The sequence below is a fragment of the Schistocerca serialis genome, chromosome 10, assembly GCF_023864345.2.
Source record: "Schistocerca serialis cubense isolate TAMUIC-IGC-003099 chromosome 10, iqSchSeri2.2, whole genome shotgun sequence".
NCBI classification, from domain to species: domain Eukaryota; kingdom Metazoa; phylum Arthropoda; class Insecta; order Orthoptera; family Acrididae; genus Schistocerca; species Schistocerca serialis.
Window position 1 is genome coordinate 223490109 of NC_064647.1, and position 25195 is coordinate 223515303.

Sequence of the window (25195 nt, forward strand, 5' to 3'; positions counted from 1 at the left end):
TCTCGTCAGGTGTCACTGATACACTACTAGCCATTAAAATTGCTACACCAAGAAGAAATGGAGATAATAAACGGGTATTCATTGGACAAATATAATATAGTCGAACTGACATCTGATTACATTTTCACGCAATTTGGGTGCATAGATCCTGGGAAGTCAGTACCAAGAACAATCACCTCTGGCCGTAATAACGGCCCTGATACGCCTGGGCATTGAGTCAAACAGAGCTTGGATGGCGTGTACAGCTTCACCACGATACCACAGTTCTTCAAGAGTAGTGACTGGCGTATTGTGACGAGCCAGTTGCTCAGCCACCATTGACCAGACGTTTTCAATTGGTGTGAGAAATGTGCTGGCCAGGGCAGCAGTCGAACATTTTCTGTATCCAGAAAGGCCCGTACAGGATCTGCAACATGCGGTCGTGCATTATCCTGCTGAAATTGAGGGCTTCGCAGGGATCGAATGAAGGGTAGAGCTACGGGTCGTAACACATCTGAAATGTAACGTCCACTGCTCAAAGTGACGTCAATGTGAACAAGAGGTAACCGGGACGTGTAACCAGTGGCACCCCATACCATCACGCTGGGTGGTACGCCAGTATGGCGATGACGAATACACTCTTCCATTGTGCATTCACCGCGATGTCGCCAAACACGGACGCGACCATCATGATGCTGTAAACAGAACCTGGATTCATCCGAAAAAATGACGTTTTGCCATTCGTAACGCGGGTCGTCGTTGAGTACACCATCGCATGCGCTCCTGTCTGTGATGCAGCGTCAAGGGCAACCGGAGCCGTGGTCTCCGAGCTGATAGTCCATGCTGCTGCAAACGTCGTCGAACTGTTCGTGCAGATGGTTGTTGTCTTCCAAATGTCCCCATTTGTTGTCTCGAGGTTCGAGACGTGGCTGCACGATCCGTTACAGCCATGCGGGTAAGATGCCTGTCATCTCGACTGCTAGTGATACGAGGCCATTGGGATCCAGCACGGCGGTCCGCATTACCCTCCTGAACCCACAGATTCCATATTCTGCCAACAGTCATTGGATCTCGAGCAACGCGACCAGCAATGTCGCGGTGCGATAAACCGCAATCGCAGTAGGCTACAATCCGATCTTTGTCGAAGTCGGAAACGTGATGGTACGCATTTCTCCTCCTTACACGAGGCATCACAATAACGTTTCACCAGGCAACACCGGTCAGCTGCTGTTTGTGTATGAGAAATCGGTTGGAAACTTTCCTCATGTCAGCACGTTGTAAGTGTCGCCACGGGCGCCAAACTTCTGTGAATACTCTGAAAAGCTAATCATTTGCATATCACAGCATCTTGCTCCTGTCGGTTAAATTTCGCGTCTGTAGCACGTCATTTTCGTGGTGTAGCAATTTTAATTGGCACTAGTGTATATTCTTGAAGGGGAATGGCGGACCCATTTTCAAACAGGCGATGAGTTCGTTTGAGCCAAGCGTAGTTCCTTCCTTATACTGTGGTTGCGTTCTTTATTTTTGTTGGGGTTTGGGCTATTTGCCTTATATAAATTTTAGTTCGCGTTCTTTTGGCTGTGAGGTGGAATTTTGGTCCATACTGGGGAAAAAATCTCCCTAAAAACTTGTTGGGTTATTTGTATATTTAACTATTATAAGTTAATCTTCTTGTAAATTTTGATCCTGTAATTCCTGCGGCATAACTTGTTCTTGCTGGGTTCTCTCATAGTTGTGCAGTAGCACTTGGTGGGAACGAATATTTATGTTTTGGAAAATTAAGCTGCATCGGTGGTTGTTTTAACGAGTGCGTTGTTTTTTTTTTTTTGATTCTGTTGTTAATCTAGATTCTCCTTATTTTGCTGTCACTTGTATCAGTCTCTCCTCTAGTGGCTGTACATATGCTACAGGATATAGATCTCTTCTATTGGCTCTTGAACTAGTATTTATCGCTGTTCGTATCATTCTTTTATCTCTGTTAAATATTTTTGGTGTGTGAACATTTGAAAAAATGGGCTCCAAGCACTATGGGACTTAACATCTGAGGTCATCAGTCCCGTAGACGTAGAACTACTTAAACCTAACTAACCTAAGGACATCACACACATCCATGCCCGAGGCAGGATTAGAACCTGCGAGCGCAGCAGCAGCGCGGTTCCAGACTGTAGCGCCTGCAACCGCTCGGCCACAGCGGACGGCTTGAACGTTTGGTATCATCCATATTGGTACAGCATGTTCCAGGGTTGGTATTATAAAACTGCGGTAGACATAAAGTTGATGTGGGGCTGTTGCTCCATTAAATTTTTTTTTATCAATTTTAAAAGTCCTAATCGTTTTCTTTCTTTCATTGTTGGTCTTGTAATAGCTTAGTCCAAGATGCTTTACGGTGTTTTTCGGTGCTACGGGCACTTTACAGCTTATTTGTCAGTGGTCCGTCACTTTATAAACTACATTTTCACCTCTAACTGGATTTTAAGTGCATATTTGACACGTACATGAGAGGTAACTATGAACCTCAGTATCTCGTAAACGGATGAAGAAATCAGTAAACTTTTTGGGGATCGGGATCTTAGGAATACATCGTAAGAATTTCAGCCATTTACTGTGAATGACCTTGGAATCCGCGGCTCGGTTTTGGTACGAAGGAATGGTAAAGAAAAAGGTTTCTTTGGGGGGATGGGGGATGGTTCCTAAGGAAACCCCCATGAACTAATGATGTTTCCAAAAGCCACTTCAGACTAACTATAGACATCAAACGCAAAAAGACTCAACTGAGTCGCTCCGTTTGCCTAAGCAGGAGGAAATTTGTAACAACGATACTTTGGCCCCATACTGTTGGATAGTGAGACTAATAAGCGCCTTCTGTGGGGTATACGAATGGTCCCTAGCCCAAGGACTATCCAAAACACTTGACCCTACATTTCTGTCACCAATAGAACCCGAGGTATAAGTCCCGGAAGAATCCCGTTTTTATGTGCGACGTTTTGCAACATATCAGGTAGGGCATGCTGCCCGCACGCATTCCAATATGGGAGACTATGGTGCTGCAGCTTATACCCAACGTAGCGCGGCTCCTATGGAGGTATATAAGCACCGACATGTAGGCAAGGGAGTTGGGGTGGATTGTTTTAGGGAAGGAGACCATGCAGCGAGGTCATCGGTCTCATCGGATTAGGGAAGGACGGGGAAGGAAGTCGGCCGTGCCCTTTGAAAGGAACCATCCCGGCATTTGCCTGGAGCGATTTGGGGAAATCACGGAAAACCTAAATCAGGATGGCCGGACGCGGGATTGAACCGTCGTCCTCCCGAATGCGAGTCCAGTGTTCAACCACTGCGCCACCTCGCTCGGTAGTAGGCAAAGCATTATTATGGCATTCGCGTCTTTCCTCCATGCGTGTAGTAAATGCGGATACGTGAACTATGGCGACGTTATTACCAAATGCGTCCGGGCAGTACTAACGTGCTGTTATTCTTCTCTTGGATGCCGAAGGACAAATACCGAGAGACATCCATTGGAGAATGAGGAAAGTGTGCGGTTAAGGCGAAACGGCGGGGAAACTTCCACAGACAGTCCTACTGCTTCATGACAGCGCACGTCCCCATATCGCGAATGTCGTAGCGGAGAAGTTACGCCAGCTCAAGTGGCGTCGGTGGAATGATAGCATTATTGCTCACGGAGATTTTTTCTGATTGGCACACCGATTCTCAACAGTAAGGCCCTCCGACTGTCTCCACTTATATCTTATGGCGAGCACGATGTTAACTGGTCACTGCTACGTTAGCAAGTTTGAGTAGAGGAACTGTATTTTTTCGTTAAGGATTCTGTGACTGGTGTTTGTTGACAGACAGATTTCAAATAACGTTAGTTTTATACCTTTACTCGCTCTATTGAACAGATCACTTTCAATATCTCCAGAACGATATTCATTGAGAGCATGTTCAACAAAGTTGGAACCTCTCTTTTTCAGTCTCCATACGTTTTCGTGTTAAGTGTAGCAGTTATATCCTTTTCTGACTGGTCTTCACATACATTGTCACAATAAAAGTAACGGGAAGTAGTATACATTCCACTTTTTTCTAAAGATTGAATCTCGTCTTTAATTGTTGGATGTGAGGTCCGCCAGTTACGCAAAACAATGTTTTTTATCAGTATCCAAACATGTTTCGGCACCACTGTGCCATCATCAGTGGCTTTTCGTTTTTATTTATTCTGCAATGTGAACATTTTTGTTAAATTATTATAAAATTATGTGCATCTTTAGTTCAAACAACATATCGTACCTTTTTGTAAATACCTTTACATTTGGTGTGCATGAATTTTCTGGATCACTTGTGTGTTAATTACTACACGTAGCTTGTCACCCACAACCAAAGGATGCTGATGAGAAAGTTTTCTGCTGGGTGTTAACCTATTTTCTAGAACGTAATTTAGTTTGTCGCGATGTTTTCGCGCCTATATTCGTTTTTACGTACGTTTGCGTGTGCCAAGCACTTCCATTCTTCGCATCATGCTGAGGTGTTGTGATGCATACGTCGCTATAACAAGTATTTTCCACAAATAGCGTAGTAAAACACTCTTCACTTCACCAAAACACAGTGTGATTGTGGTTTGTTGTGTGTCGCTGCCCAGTCAGTGTTCATTTGTTCACCAGAGAGTTCGGTGCCAAATTTGAATTTTGTTTGCATTTTATCTTCGTGCGCGTGCGTGTGCGTGTGTGTGTGTTTTCTGTGCGCTTTTTAGCTGTGTGTGCTCTCTTTTATATGGTATTCATTTTGTGTCTCAATGGTGCGTCTTTGCAGATTTTAGTGTATCAGTTTTTAGCGCGCGTGTGTGTGTCTGTGTGTGTAGATGTGTACCTGTGTGCGTGTGTGTGCGTGTGTGCGCGTGTGAGTATTTACAAAAAGAAACGATCTTTTGTTTGAACTAAAGATGCACATAATTTTATAATCATTTAACAAAAATGTTCACATTGAAGAATTAAAAGAACGGAAACCCACTGATGGTGGCACAGTGGCCCCGTAACATGTTTGGGTACTGAGAGAAAATGGTGTTTTGCATAACTGAAGGACCTCACTTCCAACAATTTTAACTGCAAACACGGCCAATACAAGGAGCTGTAAATCATAATGGTGAATATCTCGTCTTCACCGTTGAACACAATGCTGAAAGGAGTACAATGGGTCGCACATGTATGTGGCACCAGAATAAGATAAGAATATTAATAAATTAAAATGAAACTAGTATACTATAAACGACGAATAGTGCGGATCACTGACTGTGCGCGACCGTAGAGCCAGAGATACTGTTTCTGGTCTGAGAATGTATTGCTGGAGAGAGCTGGGCGCACATTTGTAGGCAGCTGCGTGTGAGGGAAAGACGATGGAGTGGGCAGCTTCTGTGGTGTACTGTGTGAAGTCACCAAGAGTTTGATTAATGTAGGTATGTCGATATTGTTGAACATGGAAGCAGAAGTCTTGGTGTAACCAAGGAGATTCTCAATAACTACGATTTCTGTTTTTGCCAGAGCGTTAGTATAGGTGAGTTGGCTGACAATTTGTTATTGTTGAGTAACCCCACGATGTACGTAATCGGCTTTCACAGAAAGTGTACTTAGGTATTTCATTTTTGTAATGCTTTTAAGATTTGTTAACAGAGCTATGTGTAATTTGATGATTTGCATCTACGTTGGATTAATGAAGTTAGATAATACTTGCTGTTTAAATCTCATTGTTTGTGAATCAATTGTGAGTAATGTAACTTCAATTGTCAGATGTTTTTGAAAAGACAAACTTAATTTGCAATATAATTTTGCTGTATACAGTGAGTGCTAGTAATCCATCATATTCAGCAACGCCCCCCGGTCCAGGTCATATATTTTTCAAAGAATTTGGAATTTCTTAAATCTTCTAGTTTATGAGCCAAATGAATTTCATGTGCATTTCAAGTATTATGGCCAGCATTGCACACTGCTGAGCCTGTACTTAGTATATTTATATTTTTTTATGAGAGACCAGAATATACGCGTTCCACCGTTGCTGCTTTAGAGATAAGACAATTTAATTTAATTGTTACGTGTACAGGGACCAAACTTATTGGTTTTTTAACAGGGCTTTAGCATTCAGTGGTAAAGGGGGTGAATGTATTTTGCAGTGACTGTTTCTTTATTGGTATTGAGAGTTGCATTACCCAATCGATTCGTGTTAAGTTTTGCTAACAATTACACAGACTAAGAACACTACGTGCACTTACAACACGCCACACGACAATTCGAGTTCAGTAGTCATTCCACAGATCAGACACTCATTCAACGTAATCGTAATCTTTCTCTTTCTTTTTATTAAAGAACGTCGCACTTGACGTCAGCCCTGCTAGTCGTTCGCTTTGTAAAGTCAGTGATATCAAAATAGTCAGATATATATATATATATATATATATATATATATATATATATATATATATAATGTTCTCTCAACCACTCTACAGCGATAACAGTAGTTTGATCCTTTTTTAAAAAATTTTTTAGCGCAACGCGGTTTACTGGTTTACTAATTTGTTCAAAATTTTTTCACAGTTCATCGGCATTCTTATGCTCCGCCTTGAGTTTTTCATTGAGTTGAGTGTTGAATTTTTGTATTTTTGTCTTTGGATTTCTACTCTGTATTTGATACGATGCCGCGCAAAAGTGTCAAGGTTCCGGCGTGTAATCTGACAGAGATATCGAAATAGAAGATTTTCCTATTATTGACAACAATGTTGAGAATGATAGTGACCGCTCTGCGGTGCAACTGTTGCAAAGCATCACAGAAAACGTGAGTTCCGTTTCCCAAAATAATGGACATTTCCTGACACTATAATTTTACCCACTAAATTGACTAGCAATCAGACGATAGATTCCGGCACTGCGGACGCCGCTGATCTGCACATGGATGACGTGCTGAATTCAAAGCTTGATTGTTTACCGAATGAGGTCAAGATTTACCTATTTTTCACACAATTAACCAGATTGCCAGCAGTATGTCAGAGGAAACAACAGTGCAAAGCACTCAGTCTGTTCTTAAGAAATCCGTCAGCTTCCATAAACGGTAATTGTGCAGATAATGCAACAAACGAGACGTCCTTGGTTGTAGATGGTGTCTCCACACCAAAATGCACACCACATGCACTGACAACACGCAACACGACAATTCGAGTTCAGTACTTATTCTACAAATCAGACATTCATTCAACTTAATCGTGAAGTCTATTACATCATTTTTTTAAGGAGCGTTACAATATGGACATCTACATCTGTGTGATTCTTCTGCTATTCACAGTAAAGTGCCTGGAAGAGGGTTCAGTGAACCACCTTCAAGCTGTCGCTCTACCGTTCCACTCTCGAACGGCTCGCGGGAAAAACGGGCACCTAAATTTTTCTGTGCGAGTCCTGATTTCTCTTATTTTATCGTTATGATCATTTCTTCCTATGTAGGTTGGTGCCAACAGAATGTTTTCGCAATTGGAGGAGAAAACTGTTGGTTGAAATTTCGTGAGAAGATCCCGTCACTACGAAAAACGCCTTTGTTTTAATGATTGCCACTCCAATTCACGTATCATGTCTGTTGCACTATCTACCATATTTCGCGATAATACAAAACGAGCTGCCCTTCTTTCTACTTTTTCGATGTCATCCGTCGGTCCCACCTGACGCGGATCCCACACCGCACTGCAGTACTCCAGAATAGGGCGGACAAGCGTGGTGTAAGCCGTCTCTTTAGTAGACCTGTTGCACCTTCTAAGTGTTCTGCCAATGAATCGCCGTCTTTGGTTTGCTTTACCCACAACATTATCCAAGTGATTGTTCCAGTTTAGGTTATTTGTAATTGTAATCCCTAATTATTTATTATTAATTACAGCCTTCAGATTTGTGTGACTTACCACGTAAACAAAATTTAGCTGATTTCTTTTAGTATTCATGTCAATTGCCACTTTTCGCTCCATACAAATATCTTACCTACATCGTTTTGCAATTCGTTTTGGTCAACTGACTACTTTAAAAGACGGTAAATGACAGCGTCATCTGCAAACAATCTAAGATGGCTACTCAGATTGTCTCCTATGTCGTTAATAGAGATCAGGAACAATAGAGCGCCTATAACACTTCTTTGGGAAAACTTCTGTTTTACTAGATGACTTTTCTTCTAGAACAGCGAACTGTGACCTTTCTGACAGGAAATCACGGATCCAGTCGCACAGTTGAGGCGATACTCCGTAGGCACGCAGTTTGGTTAGGAGACGCTTGTGAGGAACGGTATCGAAAGCCTTCTGGAAATCTAAAAACATGGAATCAATCTGGCATCCCCTATCTACAGCACTCATTACTTCATGGGTATAAAGAGCTAGTTGTGTTTCACAAGAACGATATTTTCTTAATCCGTGCTATTTGTCAATAAATCGGTTTCTTCGGGATACTTCTTAATGTACGAATACAGTGTACGTTCCAAACCCTACTGCAAATCGACGTTAGTGATATGGGCCTGTAATTCAGCGGATTACTCCTACTTCCCTTTTTGAGTGTTGGTGTGACTTGAGGAAATTTCCACTCTTTAGGTACTGATCTTTCTGTGGGCTAGTTGTTGTATATAATTGCTAAACATGGAGCTATTGTATTCTAAGTTTTTTTTAATAAATTTGGTGTATATTTCCTGGATTTCGCTTTGCTGACAAGTACCACTGCAGTTTTGCCTACATGTAGCATATAAACAGGTGAAGCCAGGAAGTGAAAGCTGTGTTTCTGACAGAAATGTGTTCAGCGGAGTAGTTCATTAGAATGTCGTCTGTCTTCTCCAGAACTGGAGGCCGAGGTGCCCGCCTACCTGAAACACGTCTCCAGCTACTCACGGGATGTTGCGCAGTTGCTCTCACATGGTGTGAGGCACATATCAGCAGCTTTAGTTCCATTAGCATTCGAGATCATGGTAAGTAACGTTTTTCTTCCTCATTTTGTTACACGTAAGATGAGTGAGGAAGTGACACACACAGCCGCGCGTAAGTGGTCAGTTCTGAGAGTCTGCTTACTATATATCTGATTCACACTGTCGTTATCTTTCCCTGTCCGATTGTGACGTTAATCATCTGTAAGAGTTCTGACTCTCCCGTACGTCTACGATACTTATAGCATTGTTAGAGAGAGAGCAAGCTGAAAACGGATAAGGACGGTGAAAAATTTCAACCCTTTCGTCTTCCTCGTAATGTGTTAGCAGTCCGCTGAGTCAGAAATTGAGTTACTACTGCAGCCTTCAAGAAGAATATAATAATTCCAATCCTAAAGAAAGCAGGTATTGCAGATGTGAAAATTACCGAACTATCAGTTTAATAAGCCACGGCTGCAAAATACTAACACGAAGTCTTTACAGACGAGCGGGAAAACTGATAGAAGCCGAATTCTGGGAAGATCAGTTTGGATTCCGTACAAATGTTGGAACACGTGACGCAATGCTGACCCTACGACTTATCTTAGAAAATTGATTAAGGAAAGGCAAACCTACGTTTCTAGCATTTGTAGACTTAGAGAAAGCTTTTGACAATGTTGACTAGAATACTCTCTTTCAAAAGGGTAAAATACAGGAAGCGAAAGGCTATTTAAAATTTGTGCAGAAACCACATGGCACATAAGAGTCGAGGGGCATGAAAGGGAAGCTGTGGTTAGGAAGGGAATGAGACAAGGTTGTAGCCTATCCCCGATGTTATTCAATCAGTATATTGAGCTAGCAGTAAAGGAAACAAAAGAAAAGTTCGGAGTAGGTATTAAAATCCATGGAGAAGAAATAAAAACTTTGACGTATGCCGATGACATTGTAATACTGTCAGAGGCATACTTGGAAGAGCAGTTCAACGGAATGGACAGTGTCTTAAAAGGAGGATATAAGATGAACATCAAAAAAAACAAAACGAGGATAATGGAATTTAGTCGAATTAAACCGGATGATGCTGCGGGAATTACATTAGGAAATGAGACACTTAAAGGAGTAAATGAGTTTTGTTATTTGGGGAGCAAAATAACTGATGATGGTCGAAGTAGAGAGGATATAAAATGTAGACTAGCAATGGCAAGGAAAGCATTTCTGAAGAAGAGAAATTTGTCAACATCGAGTATAGATTTAAGTGTAAGGAAGTCGTTTCTGAATGTATTTGTATGGAGTGTAGCCACGTATGGAAGTGAAACGTCGACGATAGATAGTTTGGACAAGAAGAGAATAGTAGCTTTCGAAATGTGGTGCTACAGAACAATGTTGAAGATGAGATGGGTAGATCACATAACTAATGAGGAGGTATTGAACAGAATTGGAGGGAAGAGAAATTTGTGGCACAACTTGACTAGAAGAAGGGATCGGTTGGTAGGGCATATTCTGAGGCATCGAGGGATCACCAATTTAGTATTGGAGGGCAGCGTGGTGGTTAAATATCGTAGAGAGAGACCAAGATATGATACACTAAACAGATTCAGAAGGATGTAGGTTGCAGTAGGAGCTGGGAGATGAAGAAACTTGGACAGGATACAGTAGCACGGAGAGCTGCATCAAACCAGTCTCTGGACTGAAGAACACACATAAATAAAAAAAAAAGAAGCAAAAGGTAGGCCTGAAACCGGATGAAGCGTTTATATTTTGGAAACTCGTTGCTGGGGGTTATTTGTATAATTTACCGTCAGATACTAAACTTTAAGCTAATAAAGATTTTGGAAATCTGATTACAACATTAAAATCTTCGTGCAAATAATGGTAATCTACCGTTCACTGTTCCTATTTTGCTTTTTATTTCACAGTTCAGTAAACCTTCTTCCTGTTTTCGTGCTTGATCTAAGTTCAGTTATTGACAGTCCGTCCACTGGACTCCCTTACCACTAAATCTGATGGGGATGCAATGGGCAGTTTCCCTTGTGAGAAGCAACGCGAACCATATGCTAATTACTTGTTCGTCCGTGGTGCACGTAATAATGAGGGAAATAATTGTTTCACACCGACCACGGCACGCAATATAACCTCCCTCCCTCGGCACGGCAAACACTCTCTCGTTTTCGGTCCAGATTCCTTGTTGATGTTTTTTCTCTGTCGATCTATCGGTATGTTTCTGCAGCTAACATATCTAGCTTAAAATCACACTTTCAACACATTCCGAATACATCGATTTACATCGTAACACAAAATTGCAACTTCAAGTTATTCTGTTCACGGAAAAAATTTTAAATAACGTGTTAATAAACGTGCGAGTACACAGCACCAGGAAAAAATAAAAATAGGAATTACATTCACGACGACTACATCTCGTCCCAGTGTTTGAAACCATGTATCCATCCACGCTTATCCGCAGAACAAACAGGTTATATTCAAGGAAAAGGAACTCGTGAACAGTTTCTCAACGTACGACAAGGAATTGCGAGACCTTTGTGTTCTTGTCTTGTCTGCTTCCGTGACTATAGGAAAGTCTTTGACTGCATTGTCTGGGAAAAGTTGTGACAGGTACTTCAGAGTTTGGTGTCTCACTGCACTTGACAGTACTGATCAGAAGTTCACACAATAATCACCTCGCAGCTTCGAAGACAAGTGCTGGTACATTTGATTTCTTCAGCGTATCAAAAAGAGTCGGAGAGGGTTGAGTTCTATGCCCCCAACTGTACAATATTTATACAGAAAATTTTATTAGGAATGCTGGTGATAGCTGGACTAAAGCCATCTCAATTCGTGGTAGACTTATTAACAAGCTCCGATTTTCTGTGGACACCGTACCTGTACACAAAAGCGAAAATGAATTTGCTGAGCTGTTAACAACAGTAAAAGACATTAGTCCATCATATGGGTTGGACCTCAATCTCAACAAGTCGAAACGCATAATAACTGATCGATTAGTATAGGTCGAGCTCACAGGTCTTTCACCTATCTTGGGTCAAACATCTGTGACGCGGCAAGGTGTGAAGATGAGATAAGAAGAGGGATCACACTAGAGCGAGTGACTACGAAGGAAATCACCATGATATCGCACAACAGAGCAATAACGACTACCTCAGACTTGCGACTTGTTGGAACACGGAGAGCTTTAGTTTTATGGTTGCGAGTAGGGTTGTTGACAGAATATCGATAAGCCCAAATATCGATATACTTTATGAAATGTTTCGATATATATCGCCGAAATATCTTTCCAAGGTTTATCGATATAGAAATGACAATATGGAGTGGCGATATTTTTATTTATATTAGACTTTTTTGCAGTTTGCTACACCACGTGAAATGCTGATGATAAACAGGTATTCATTGGACAAATATATTATACTAGAACTGACATGTGGTTACATTTTCACGCGATTTGAGTGCATAGGTCCTGAGAAATCAGTACCCAGAACAACCACCTCCGACCGTAATAACGGCCTTGATACGCCTGGGCATTGAGTCAAACAGAGCTTGGATGGCGTGTACAGGTACAGCTGCCCATGCAGCTTCAACACGATACCACAGTTCATCAAGAATAGGGACTGGCGTATTGTGACGAGCCAGTTGCTCGGCCAAGTGGTGAGAGATCTGGAGAATGTGCTATCCAGGGTAGAAGTCGAAAATTTATGTATCCAGAAAGGTCGATACAGGACCTGCAACATGCGGCCATTCATTATCCTGCTAAAATCGAATGGTGGAGCCACGGGTCGTAACACATCTGAAATGTAACGTCCACTGTTCAAAGTGCCGTCAATGCGAACAAGAGGTGACCGAGACATGTAACCAGTGGCACCCCATACCATCACGCCGGGTGATACACCAGGATGGCGATGACGAATACACGCTTCCAATGTGCGTTCACCGCGATGTCGCCAAACACGGATGTGACCATCACGATGCTGTAAACAGCAGGTGGTTGTTGTCTTACAAACGTCCCCATCTGTTGACTCAGGGATCAAGACGTGGCTGCACGATCCGGTACAGCCATGCTGCTAAGATGCCTGTCATCTCGACTGCTAGTGATACGAGGCCGTTGGGATCCAGCACGGCGTTCCGTATTACCCTCCTGAACCCACCGATTCCACATTCCACTAACAGTCATTGGATCTCGACCAATGCAAGCAGCAATATCGTGATACTATAAACAGCAATCGCGAAAGGCTACAATCCGACCTTTATCAAAGTCGGAAACGAGATGGTACACATTTCTCCTCCTTACACGAGGCATCACGACAACGTTTCACCAGGCAACGCCGGTCAACTGCTTTTTCTGTTTGAGAAATCGGTTGGAAACTTCCCTCATGTCAGCACGTTGTAAGTGTCGCCACCGGCGCCAACCTTGTGTGATTGTTCTGAAAAGCTAATCATGTGTATATCACAGCATCTTCTTCCTGTCGGTTAAATTTCGCCTCAGTAGCACGTCTACTTCCTGGTGTAACAATTTTAATGGCCAGTAGTGAATGAAGCTGTTGTTTCGAAATTGTAGTAAAACATAATTTTACTTTCACTATGTGGAGTCTTACTACTTTACGAGCTCCGATCACGTCCAGTATTTCTCTTTGACTCCGTTCACGGAAGTATAGGTAGTACAAAGAAGAAGTAAGAATGCACTAGGTGATGGTTGTGTCAATTAAACAACAAGATTCCCGATTCTGAGAAATAGCACATCAGCTGTGTGCTATTTCTTTACATCGGCATTATTAAAAACAGTTTCTGAAAAAGATGACCACAATGTAAATGACGCTATTGGACGGAGACGTGTGAGGGGGTATGCTGACGTATTGGGGGCTTGGCGGTGTGAACAGAAACTGCAACGGTTATCTTCACCACTCAATGTTGACTATACGACTGCTAGTTCACTGGCGTTTGCAGAACTGGAAAGAAAAAACAGGGAAGTCGACAATAAGTGTTCCAGACAAATTCTGTATGTAATGACTCATGGGACACATTTTATTGCCGGCCGCGGTGGTCTTGCGGCTCTAGGCGCGCAGTCCGGGGCCGTGCGACTGCTACGGTCGCAGGTTCGAATCCTGCCTCGGGGATGGATGTGTGTGATGTCCTTAGGTTAGTTAGGTTTAAGTAGTTCTAAGTTATTGGGGACTTATGACCACAGCAGTTGAGTCCCATAGTGCTCAGAGTCATTTGAACCATTTTTGACACATTTTATTGTGCCGCTTACATGCAGTTACCATTGTTAGGAAAAATGGTTATCACCAAGAGTGAACGTGCATCGTTTTCTTTTTAATTCTTGCTATAAGGGTGATAAGCTGGTAGCTAGCTTGTTGATGTACAGAATATAAAATAATAACTCAATACTTAATTATACAGATCTAAAACCGGCAGTATTTTTACAATTTGAACCCGATATATTTATAGGCCCGTCCGTTTTCTGACGATATATCGACACATTTTTCGATAAGTCTGTGGCCTGTAACGATATCTTTTTAATATCAATATACTGGCTTTCCTATATTTTTGAAAATGTCAACACTCCTTGTTGCGAGACACGGACTCTTAAAGCCAAACAGTTGTAACGTTGATGCATTAATTTGTTCTGAAAGCGGTGCTGATATTCAAGACAATAAAAGCGGGTTAAAAGCTGTGAGCTATCTGGGGAAGTTAACCTTGCATTACTGAACAACTGTTTCACCAGGTATGCAGTCTAGCTTACCAAATTCCCAACCAGTTTAACATTAATTATAATCTTTTAGTAGTCATCTCTCGATAACCGGTGATATATATATATATATATATATATATATATATATATATATATATATAAAGACAATTTAAATAAAAAGAAGTAAATCAGTTTGTATTTGGACATTTATTTTAACATTGATCATTGTTCCGTTAAAATTTCAGCAAATTAAACTTGATTCGTAACTAAACTGGTGCCTTATTTAGGATTGTGAAAATGTGAGTTTGTAATCTTACGGAACACATCAAATATGGAACCAAGATTGAGAGACTGCATACAACACTGCATTCATAAAATAACACACGAAGAATGTTGAAACATATGCAAGAGGAAATTAACCACAACCAACCGATTCAATTTTCACCCAAAGAAGTTACATTCATAGCGCAATCCTGTCTGTCATGAAATTACCACACACTGGTATACTAAATTCATACTAACTCTCTGTGAAATCTTCCCGAAAAGAATATCTGAGGGCTACTTTGATAATTACACTACATGCTTCACGTGGTCAACTTGGTTTACACAAAGAGTGTAACTCCACAATAATTTTTATAATTAAAATAAATTACATCGAAACACAAATCACAAAAGAAAAACCTCGAACTGGTTACTGTCGTCTTACTATTAACCTGATGGGTCAAACAACAGTACAAGCACGTGGTACTGGCCTCACAAAGTACACCCCACGTGGGTTGAACATAAAGAAAAGTTGCTATATTGAAAAATATTGTCAAGACAAGATGTTATAATCTCACGCACTTTCGCATTTAAGATTGATGACCTTAGTTATAGTTATGGATCATCCACACGTGATTCCACTTAATCACAAAGTAGTGACAAAGCAACTACTGGAAGACATTCTGAACTTCACACTCGAACTACACTGCATTGCAATTTAAGGTAACATCAGATATTTTAGATATAAACCTGAAATAAAGGTGATTAAATTTACAGTTATGCTGAATTTAAGAAATCCATTGTCCTACGGACTTAGCAGAGACGCGTTTAGCTGGAGATCTTACCACTTCAGACGCTCGCCGTAGACCGACTGGCTTGGGCGCCTACCGAGGGTGCTTAACAGATACAAACGGAAGTGACCAGAGAGGCAGCTTCCTATGCCAACATGACAAGGGACGGACAGGACCATACTAAGAATAGAAACCTCTTTGCTTTTGGAAAGCGTAGCTACCTGTTCCGACGTTAGTCCTACTGTTATCTAGCAGACAGGCTTGTCTGCTACCATCAAGCATACAACTAGAAATACGTTTGCTCATTCACCCTTTCACACAGAAGGGAAGGGGGATGACAGTATCTTATCATATACAACATATAAAAGAAAGTGGATGTAGGTTCCGTATGAGACTGTGTGACATGAATTACGTATAAACTGTGTTTTAATGTGTAGTGGTGTGACAGATCGTTGTTGATTATGTGTAAAAGTAACACGTTCCACTGCTCAGTCTCCTCCCAGATAGCCAGAAACACCACAGTAAATTTAGAAGTGGAATTTATGCCGTAAATGACAACAGTTTTAAAAAATTAACGAAAAAGGAATCCAACAGAGACCTTTCACAGTGCATCGAAGCATTTGAGCTTTGGAGCTGGCGCGTGATGCTGCACGTAAAACAGACCGAAAGAAGAACAAATGCGTCCATTATTGACCAACTTAGTATCTGCAGGCGCCTTTTTCTCGTGTCAACCAAAATATTCTCCATTTCTATGGCCATATTGTGAGAAGAGGTGGAGAAAATCTCGAGAAAATAATCATGAAAGGAAGCGTCGTGGCCACAGGACGGGAGGGAGGGGCAACGAGCGGGAGGACGGATCAAATCAAGAACATCTCTGGTCTTCCTCTTCAGAAGGTTCTGAGAGAAGCTGGTAACTGGCCAGGGTGGAGACATTTGTTTAGTCGGGTCACAACGCTCAGCAATCAGCACAACGATTTGTGATGGTGAGGACACGAGGCAAACAGGAACATAGCTGTAGGAAAAAATAAATTTACAGTACTCATCCTGAAAAGACTATTTCGATGTATCAAGAAAGTACAGTGGAAAGCAAGGAAAAAGAAAGCACAGCAAAAAGAAAAAAAAATCTGGATCGTGTTATCTTCACGTACTGTTGCTACCTAGAAATTATTGGAACTCTCTTATCTGTTGTTATAGGTCGAAAATTGTCTGTATTTAATAAGACATCGCTAGACACTTATTTTGGATTCATGTTGCAATGGTTGTAGAAAACTAAGTGTTAGTCCATGTGCCGGCCACAATTTAAATGTTACATAATAGAGCTACCTATAAGTGTAAATTAAGACTGGCTGCTGCTTGCGAATATTATGCTAGTAATTTCAATTATTCTCTGTGTTTCTCAGAAAATGGACCCGAATGATGAGCGACTCAGTACCTGGATTAATCACGTGGAGCATATGAGAGACATGCTACACACGAAATTAAGGGGTTGGATACAGGATATGCAATATGTCAGCGAGCAGACAGCGAATTACAAGGTGGAAGAAGACAAGAAGTCGCCTGGGAAGTATATAATAAGGTATAAACCAGTGTACATTGAAGCCTATGTTAAACTCATTGTTGTGTAGTGTTGTGTTGTGGTCTTCAGTCCAGAGACTGGTTTGATGCAGCTCTCCAAGCCACTCTATCCTCTGCAAGCGTCTTCATCTCCGAATAACTATTGCAACCTATAACCCTTTGAATCTCCTCAGTGTATTCATCTCTTGGTCGCCCTCTATGAATTTTACCCTCCGCGCTTCCCTCCAGTACTAAATTGGATGACTCAGAATGTGTCCTACCAACCGGTCCCTTCCAGTCAAGTTGTGCCACAATTCTATTCAGTACCTCCTCGTTAATTACGTGACCTACCCGTCTAATCTTCAGCATTCTTCCGTAGCGCCATATTTCGAACGCTTCTATTCTCTTCATGTCTAAACTACTTATCTAAACTATTTTATCAAACTATCTAAACCATTTTATCATACTCATTATGACTCCTGAATCAATTTTTGCTTAACTGTTACAGAAATTACTGAGATTATTTAATTCAGGAAGGAGATGGTTACAGCAACTAGTCATTACAGGATTCCGTTTGGTCTTCAATTTTTGATGTTGTATTTTATATTCAAATGGGTCACATGATACACAGCAGATGAGCAGAGCAAACCATTATAATGAACAGTGTTACTACTTTTACTAGAGGGACTAGTGTTACGCCGGCCGCGGTGGCCGTGCGGTTCTAGGCGCTCCAGTTCGGAGCCGCGCTGCTGCTACGGTCGCAGGTTCGAATCCTGCGTCGCGCATGAGTGTGTGTGATGTCCTTAGGTTAGTTAGGTTTAAGTAGTTCTAAGTTCTAGGGGACTGATGACCACAGCAGTTGAGTCCCATAGTGCTCAGAGCCATTTTGAACTACTGTTCCTTTCGTGTACTACCTAAGTTTTTATAATTTTTCTAAACAGTGATAACTTGGGCAAACCTCTGGCTACACTGGCAGTCATAATTAGGTCAACAGTTCAGCGGCATCGATGTTGCTTGGCTGCTAATGGGGGTCACTTTAAACACGTAAAATAACCCTCCACTTGTGCAATAATTGTAACGGAATGTCATTTTGTTCTATTAATACTGACTATTGAAGAGCGTCTACATTTTTCTGGACCCCTCTGTTTACATTTAAAATCAATTCAGACTATACGGTGAGTCACTAACTGTTACCACCAAGAATAACTCCGAAAGTATGATAGGAACTGAAAAGTTTGTGGGACAAAAGCTGCATTGGACAACGGGGTCCATAATACGACTTTGGTTTTTTGTTTCTAGGTTCGGCCGCTTCGGAGGTATGAAGGTCCACTTCTTTTTTTTTTAATGGGATGCTATAATCTGGTACTTATTTTCTGATAGCGGCTATCGAGACGAATCCAATGATGTGTAACAGTAAGGTCTTTGAAGGTCAACGAAGGTCACAAAGGTGGCATGAACGTCCATTTACAGAAGATGTTCGTAATGATGACCATTGGTAATACTGCAGAGCCACCATCTTCTTATTATGGATTGAGTGGTATTCCTTATCACATCGGCAATTATCGAAGCACATGCTCACACAATTCTCTCTCGCATATCTTCAGGTGTAGCTGGAACGTATTTATAAACAATGTCTTTTACGAATCCCCTCAAGAATAAACACAGAGGCATCAAGTATGACGAACGAGCCGGCCACGACACATCTCCGCGTCTAATCCAACGATTTGGGAATTGTCTCTGCAACTCATGTCTAGCCGTCAGCGAAAACTGTTCCGGACACCCATCGTGTAGATATCACATTCTGTTCCTTGTTCCTAAAGGTATTTCTTCCAGAAACAGACCTAATGTTTCTTACAAGAATGTGCTGTACTTCCTACCATTAAGATTTCCTTCGATGAAATAGGGGACTATAATTCTCTCATCCAGAATCTCGCACCGTACATTTACCGACCACGGTTTTTGGTGTGCAACTTGTCGCAGCCAACACGGATTTTCAGTTACCCAGTAATGCATGTTATACAAATTAGTGCTTCCATAGTTCGTGAATGTAGCCTCGTCAGTAAATAAAATCACATTAATAAATGTGTCATCACTCTAAATCTGAAGTGAAGTCCATCCGCAGAATTCAATGTGACGCATACAATCTGTAGCAGTTAATTCTTGGTGGAGACTGACATGGTAAGGTTGATATTTATGGCGATGCAGAACATGAACAACACTACTCTGGCTCCTGCCATATTCCCTTGCGATTTGACGCGAACTAACACAAGGATCTCGAACCACGGTTGCAAGAGTACCAATTTCCGTTCCCTCGTTAGTAACCATCCTTTGCCGGATGTGTTCCTGATGCGTTGAAGAACCAGTTGCATGTGGCCGAGCAGTTCAAGGCACTTCAGTCTGGAACCGCGCCACCGCTACGGTCGCAGGTTCAAAACAATGGTTCAAATGGCTCTGAGCACTATAGGACTCAACTGCTGAGGTCATAAGTCCCCTAGAACTTAGACCTACTTAAACCTAACTAACCTAAGGACAACACACACATCCATGCCCGAGGCAGGATTCGAACCTGCGACCGTAGCGGTCATGCGGTTCCAGACTGTAGCGCCAGAACCGCTCGGCCACCAGCGGCCGGCGGTCGCAGGTTCGAATCCTGACTCGGGCATGGATGTATGTGATGTCCTTAGGTTAGTTAGGTTTAAGTAGTTGTAAGTTCTAGGGAACTGACGTCCTCAGATGTTAAGTCCCATAGTGCTCAGATCCATTTTTGATCCAGTTGTTCTCAATTTATCATACACACGTGTAGGGTGAGTACGTTGGGGATATCTTTCAGCGAATAACTCTCTAGATCTCACTGAATTTAGTTGGCAGTCTCTAAAAATGAGAAGCATATAGACTTGTTCTTCGAAGGAATACATCTTTCAGATTCGCTTGATTCGACGATACTAGTCATGTCGTTCCCATTAGTGATGTATTGTGAAACCATCGAATAGTGTTTACATAACGATGGCACGTTAGATGGATAGGCCGTATTCGGCCAATATTTGCTATTTGCATGATATACGGGAGAGAATTGTCAGAGCATGTGCTTCGATAAGTGCCGAAGTGATAAGGAATATCACTCAATACATGATAAGAAGATTGCAGCACTTCATAGTTACCAATGGTCATCACTTCGAACATCTTCTGTAAATGGTCGCTCATACCACATACACGTGAGGCAATAGTGACCCTACGACTTATCTTAGAAGAAAGATTAAGGAAAGGCAAACCTACGTTTCTAGCATTTGTAGACTTAGAGAAAGCTTTTGACAATGTTGACTGGAATACTCTCTTTCAAAATCTGGAGGTGGCAGGGGTGAAATACAGGGAGAGGAAGGCTATTTACAATTTGTACAGAAATCAGATGGCAGTTATAAGAGTCGAGGGACATGAAAGGGAAGCAGTGGTTGGGAAGGGAGTGAGACAGGGTTGTAGCCTCTTCCCGATGTTATTCAATCTGTATATTGAGCAAGCAGTAAAGGGAACAAAAGAAAACTTCGGAGTAGGATTTAAAATCCATGGAGAAGAAATAAAAACATTGAGATTCGCCGATGACGTTGTAATTCCGTCAGAGATAGCAAACGACCTGGAAGAGCAGTTGAACGGAATGGACAGTGTCTTGAAAGGAGAATATAAGATGAACATCAACAAAAGGAAAACGAGGATAATGGAATGTAGTCAAATTAAGTCGGGTGATGCTGAGGCAATTAGATTAGGAAATGAGACACTTAAAGTAGTAAAGGAGTTTTGCTATTTGGGGAGCAAAATAACTGATGATGGTCGAGGTAGAGAGGATATAAAATGTAGACTGGCAATGGGAAGGAAAGTGTTTCTGAAGAAGAGAAATTTGTTAACATCGTGTATTGATTTAAGTGTCAGGAAGTCGTTTCTGAAAGAATTTGTATGGAGTGTAGCCATGTATGGAAGTGAAACATGGACGATAAATAGTTTTGACAAGCAGAGAATAGAAGCTTTCGAAATGTGGTGCTACAGAAGAATGCTGAAGATTAGATGGGTAGATCACATAACTAATGAGGAGGTATTGAATAGAATTGGAGAGAAGAGGAGTTTGTGGCACAACTTGACTAGAAGAAGGGATCGGTTGGTAGGACATGTTCTGAAGCATCAAGGGATCACCAGTGTAGTACTCCAGGGCAGCGTGGAGGGTAAAAATCGTAGAGGGAGACCAAGAGATGAATACATTAAGCAGATTCAGAAGGATGTGGACTACAGTAGGTATTGGGAGATGAAGAAGCTTGCACGGGATAGAGTAGCATGGAGAGCTGCATCAAACCAGTCTCAGGACTGAAGACAACAGCCACATTTTTTATCTTCGTTGACCTTCAAAAACCTTACTGTTACACATCATTGGATTAGTTTCGATAGCCGCCTTCAGAAAACAAGTACCAGACTATAGCATCCCATTTAAAAAACGAAGTTGATCTTAATATCTCTGAAGCGAGCACACCGAGCAGCAAAAGACCAACGTCATATTATGACCCCCGTTGTCCCATGCAACATATGTCCCACAAACTTTTCAGCTACTATCATACTTTCCGTTTTATTCTAGCTGGCAGCACTTAGTGACTCACCCTGTACACAGGGTCAGGAACAGTCTGAAAAGCGTCTAAGGGTGTTACAGGGCAGGTTGCACTCAGAAATAAATGTCACAAAGAAAATTAGACACATTCCGCTGTTTCTGAGTTAATTAACACTGAAGTTATCCAGTCAAGTTACTGAGTGTGCAGCTTCAAGAAACGGGGTTGCCGAACGTGTTCTTGGTTTGCTTTCCCGAAAACCAAAAAAATGATATAAAAATGGGACACCGACTCAATAGCGAACAGACTCAAAGGTTGAGCAGTTTCGTGTGCTGTCATCTACGCTGACACCAACTGACAGTAATTATACCTGGCGGCGAGCTTGAAATTTGATCACGAAACGGTCTGATTGGTTAAATTCAGTGCTATTTATCTCGGAAACGGCGCTAGGTATCGAATTTTTTTTAAAGAATTATTTCTCACGACAATATACCTTGCAACACCATCACAAACTTTTCAGTCTATTTCTGACCACCCTGTGTAATAACACAGAATTTTTTTCTTTATTGCGATTTTAAAACCTGTACAACAGGCAGGCTGGCAGCAGCATTCTACGCTGCTCTTCAGCCATAGAAAAGACAATGAGAAAAAAACAGAAGGAATACACATAATTTACATAATGGCGGCTAATAAAACAGTAGCCACATAAATACAAAACCACGGAGCCGTTCACACTCGACGATAATCCACACTACAAACTGTTGCCACGACGCACTGACACTGGTGATGTCGATGGCACATGTGAACGGTGGAGTGTGACGGTGAACACTGAACACAAGACACGACGGCACACACGAGAAACGGATGGCGGTGATCTCTGGCGCGCGAATGTTCACGTAACGTGTGCGAGTCTGGGGACCTGCCAAGAGGGTGAGAAGGGTGAGGGGGGGGGGGGAGATGGGAGAGCGAAGATGCCAATGGAAGAGGAGATGGGACGAGGAGTAGAGAGACGGGGGTAGGAGAAGCCCGGGGGAGGAGTGGGGAGAAAGGGAGGAGGGAGGGAAGGAGGAGAGAAGGGAGGGAGGGTGCCCAAACGAACAAACACAGGAAGGGAGGATCAAATGTGGTAGGAGGGGGAGCTGGCGGAAGCCACCTTGGGAGAGGGTAAGGAGTGTGGAGAGATGGAGAGCAGGTGGGACGTGGGAATACAGTCACGGCAGCGGTCGGGGGTGGGAGAGGATGGGTGAGACAAGCGGGTGAGGAGGATCGAGTTTACGGGAGGTTTAGAGGATCCGTACCCATTCGAGGAAAAGGAGGAGGTGGGGGAACGGAATTAGGTCGTACAGGATCCGTGTGGTGGAGGGGAGACGGATGCGATAGGCGAGGCAGAGGGCATGGCATTCAAAGATCTGAAGGAATTTGTAAAAGGTAGGAGGGGCGGAGTTCCAGGCAGGGTGGGCGTAGCAGAGGATAGGGCGGATGAGGGATTTATAGGTGTGGAGTATGGTGGAGGGGTCCAGACCCCAAGTACGGCCGGAAAAGAGCTTGAGGAGAGTCGGGAGAGTGCCTTGGCTTGGATTGTCCAGAGATTGGGGGAATAACACAGAACATAGACATTCGTGTACGTCTTTTGCGGATGAGAAATGTACACTGCTATTGTCGTCCGTTAAAGTTCCATGCTTTATGCAGATAAATAGAAGAACCCGTTGGCAAAGATAAAAAATTTCATCAACATTTGTTTAACGTTATACAGGGTGGTCCATTGATAGTGACCGGGCCAAATATCTCACGAAATAAGCGTCAAACAATGAAACTTCAAAGAACGAAACTTGTCGCTTCAAGTGGGAAACAGGTGGAGCTATGGTTGGCCCGCTAGACGGCGCTGCCATAGGTCCATCGGATATCAAATGCATTTCTTAAAACAGGAACCCCCATTTATTATTACATATTCGTGTAGTACATAAAGAAATATGAATGTTTTAGTTGGACCACTTTTTTCGCTTTGTGATAGATGGCGCTGTAATAGTCACAAACGTATAAGTACGTGGTATCACGTAACATTCCGCCAGTGCGGAAGGCATTTGCTTCGTGATACATTACCCGTGTTAAAATGGACCGTTTACAAACTGCGGAAAAGGTCTATACCGTGTTGATGTATGGCTATTGTAATCAAAATGCCCAACGGGCGTGTGCTATGTATGCGGCTCGGTACCCTGGACGACATCATCTAAGTGTCCGGATAGTTACGTTATTTAAGGAAACAGGAAGCGTTCAGTCACATGTGATACGTCAACCATGACGTGTAACAAATGATGATGCCCAAGTAGGTGTTAAAGCTGCAGTCGCGGCTAATCCGCACATCAGTAGCAGTCAAATTGCGCGAGAATGGGGAATTAAAACGTCGGTGTTGAGAATGCAACATCAACATCAATTGCACCCGTACCTTATTTCTATGCACCAGGATTTGTCTGGCGACGACTTTGAACGTCGTGTACAATTCTGCCACTGGGAACAAGAGAAATGACGGGACCATTACAGATTTTTTGCACGCGTTCTATTTAGCGACGAAGCATCATTCACCAACAGCGGTAACGTAAACAGACATAATATGCACTATTGGGCAACCGGAAAATCCACGATGGCTTCGACAAGTGAAATATGAGGGACCTTGGTGGGTTAATGTATGGTGCGGCATTATGGGAGCAAGGATAATTGGCCCCCATTTTATCGATGGCAATCTAAATGGTACAATGTATGCTGATTTCCTACGTAATGTTCTACCGATGTTGCTACAAGATGTTTCACTGCATGACAGAATCCCGATATACTTCCAACATGATGGATGTCCGGCACATAGCTCGCGTGCGGTTGAAGCGGTATTGAATAGCATATTTCATAACAGGTGGATTAGTCTTCGAACCACCATACCATGGCCCGTACGTTCACCGGATCTGACGTCCCCGGATTTCTTTCTGTGGGGAAAGTTGAAGGATATTTGCTATCGTGATCCACCGACAACGCCTGACAACATGCCTCAGCGCATTGACAATGCATGTGCGAACATTACGGAAGGCGAACTACTCGTTGTTGAGAGGAATCTCGTTACACGTATTGCCAAATGCATTGAGGTTGACGGACATAATTTTGAGCATTGATTGCATTAATGGGGTATTTACAGGTAATCACGTTGTAACAGCATGCGTTCTCAGAAATGATAAGTTCACAAAGGTACATGTATCACATTGGAACAACCGAAATAAAATGTTCAAGTTCTGTATTTTAATTTAAAAAACCGAACTGTTACCAACTGTTTTACTTAAAAAAAAAAATACACGACGATTCTAGTCGCAGTCCAGTAAGCAGTTTTAATCTGCCAGGGAGTTTCAAATAAGCGCACACATTCCGCTGCAGAGTGAAAATTTGATCATGCATATTTTTACGTTCTTGCATGC

At 42.3% G+C, this 25195-nt stretch overlaps 1 protein-coding gene across 10 annotated transcripts in view; it reads left to right on the top strand.

Annotated features, from left to right (window-relative positions):
* LOC126424792 (uncharacterized) overlaps positions 1-25195 on the top strand; it is a 322429-nt gene that overhangs the window by 286573 nt on the left and 10661 nt on the right. For 3 of the 10 annotated variants that reach the window (XM_050087574.1, XM_050087580.1, XM_050087581.1), the window contains exons 4-5: positions 8807-8934; positions 17013-17188. The exons of the other annotated variants lie outside the window; for them this stretch is intronic. In XM_050087574.1, coding sequence (XP_049943531.1) covers positions 8807-8934; positions 17013-17188 — 304 coding nt within the window. The remainder of the gene's footprint in view (positions 1-8806; positions 8935-17012; positions 17189-25195) is intronic. 10 annotated transcript variants of the gene reach the window in all.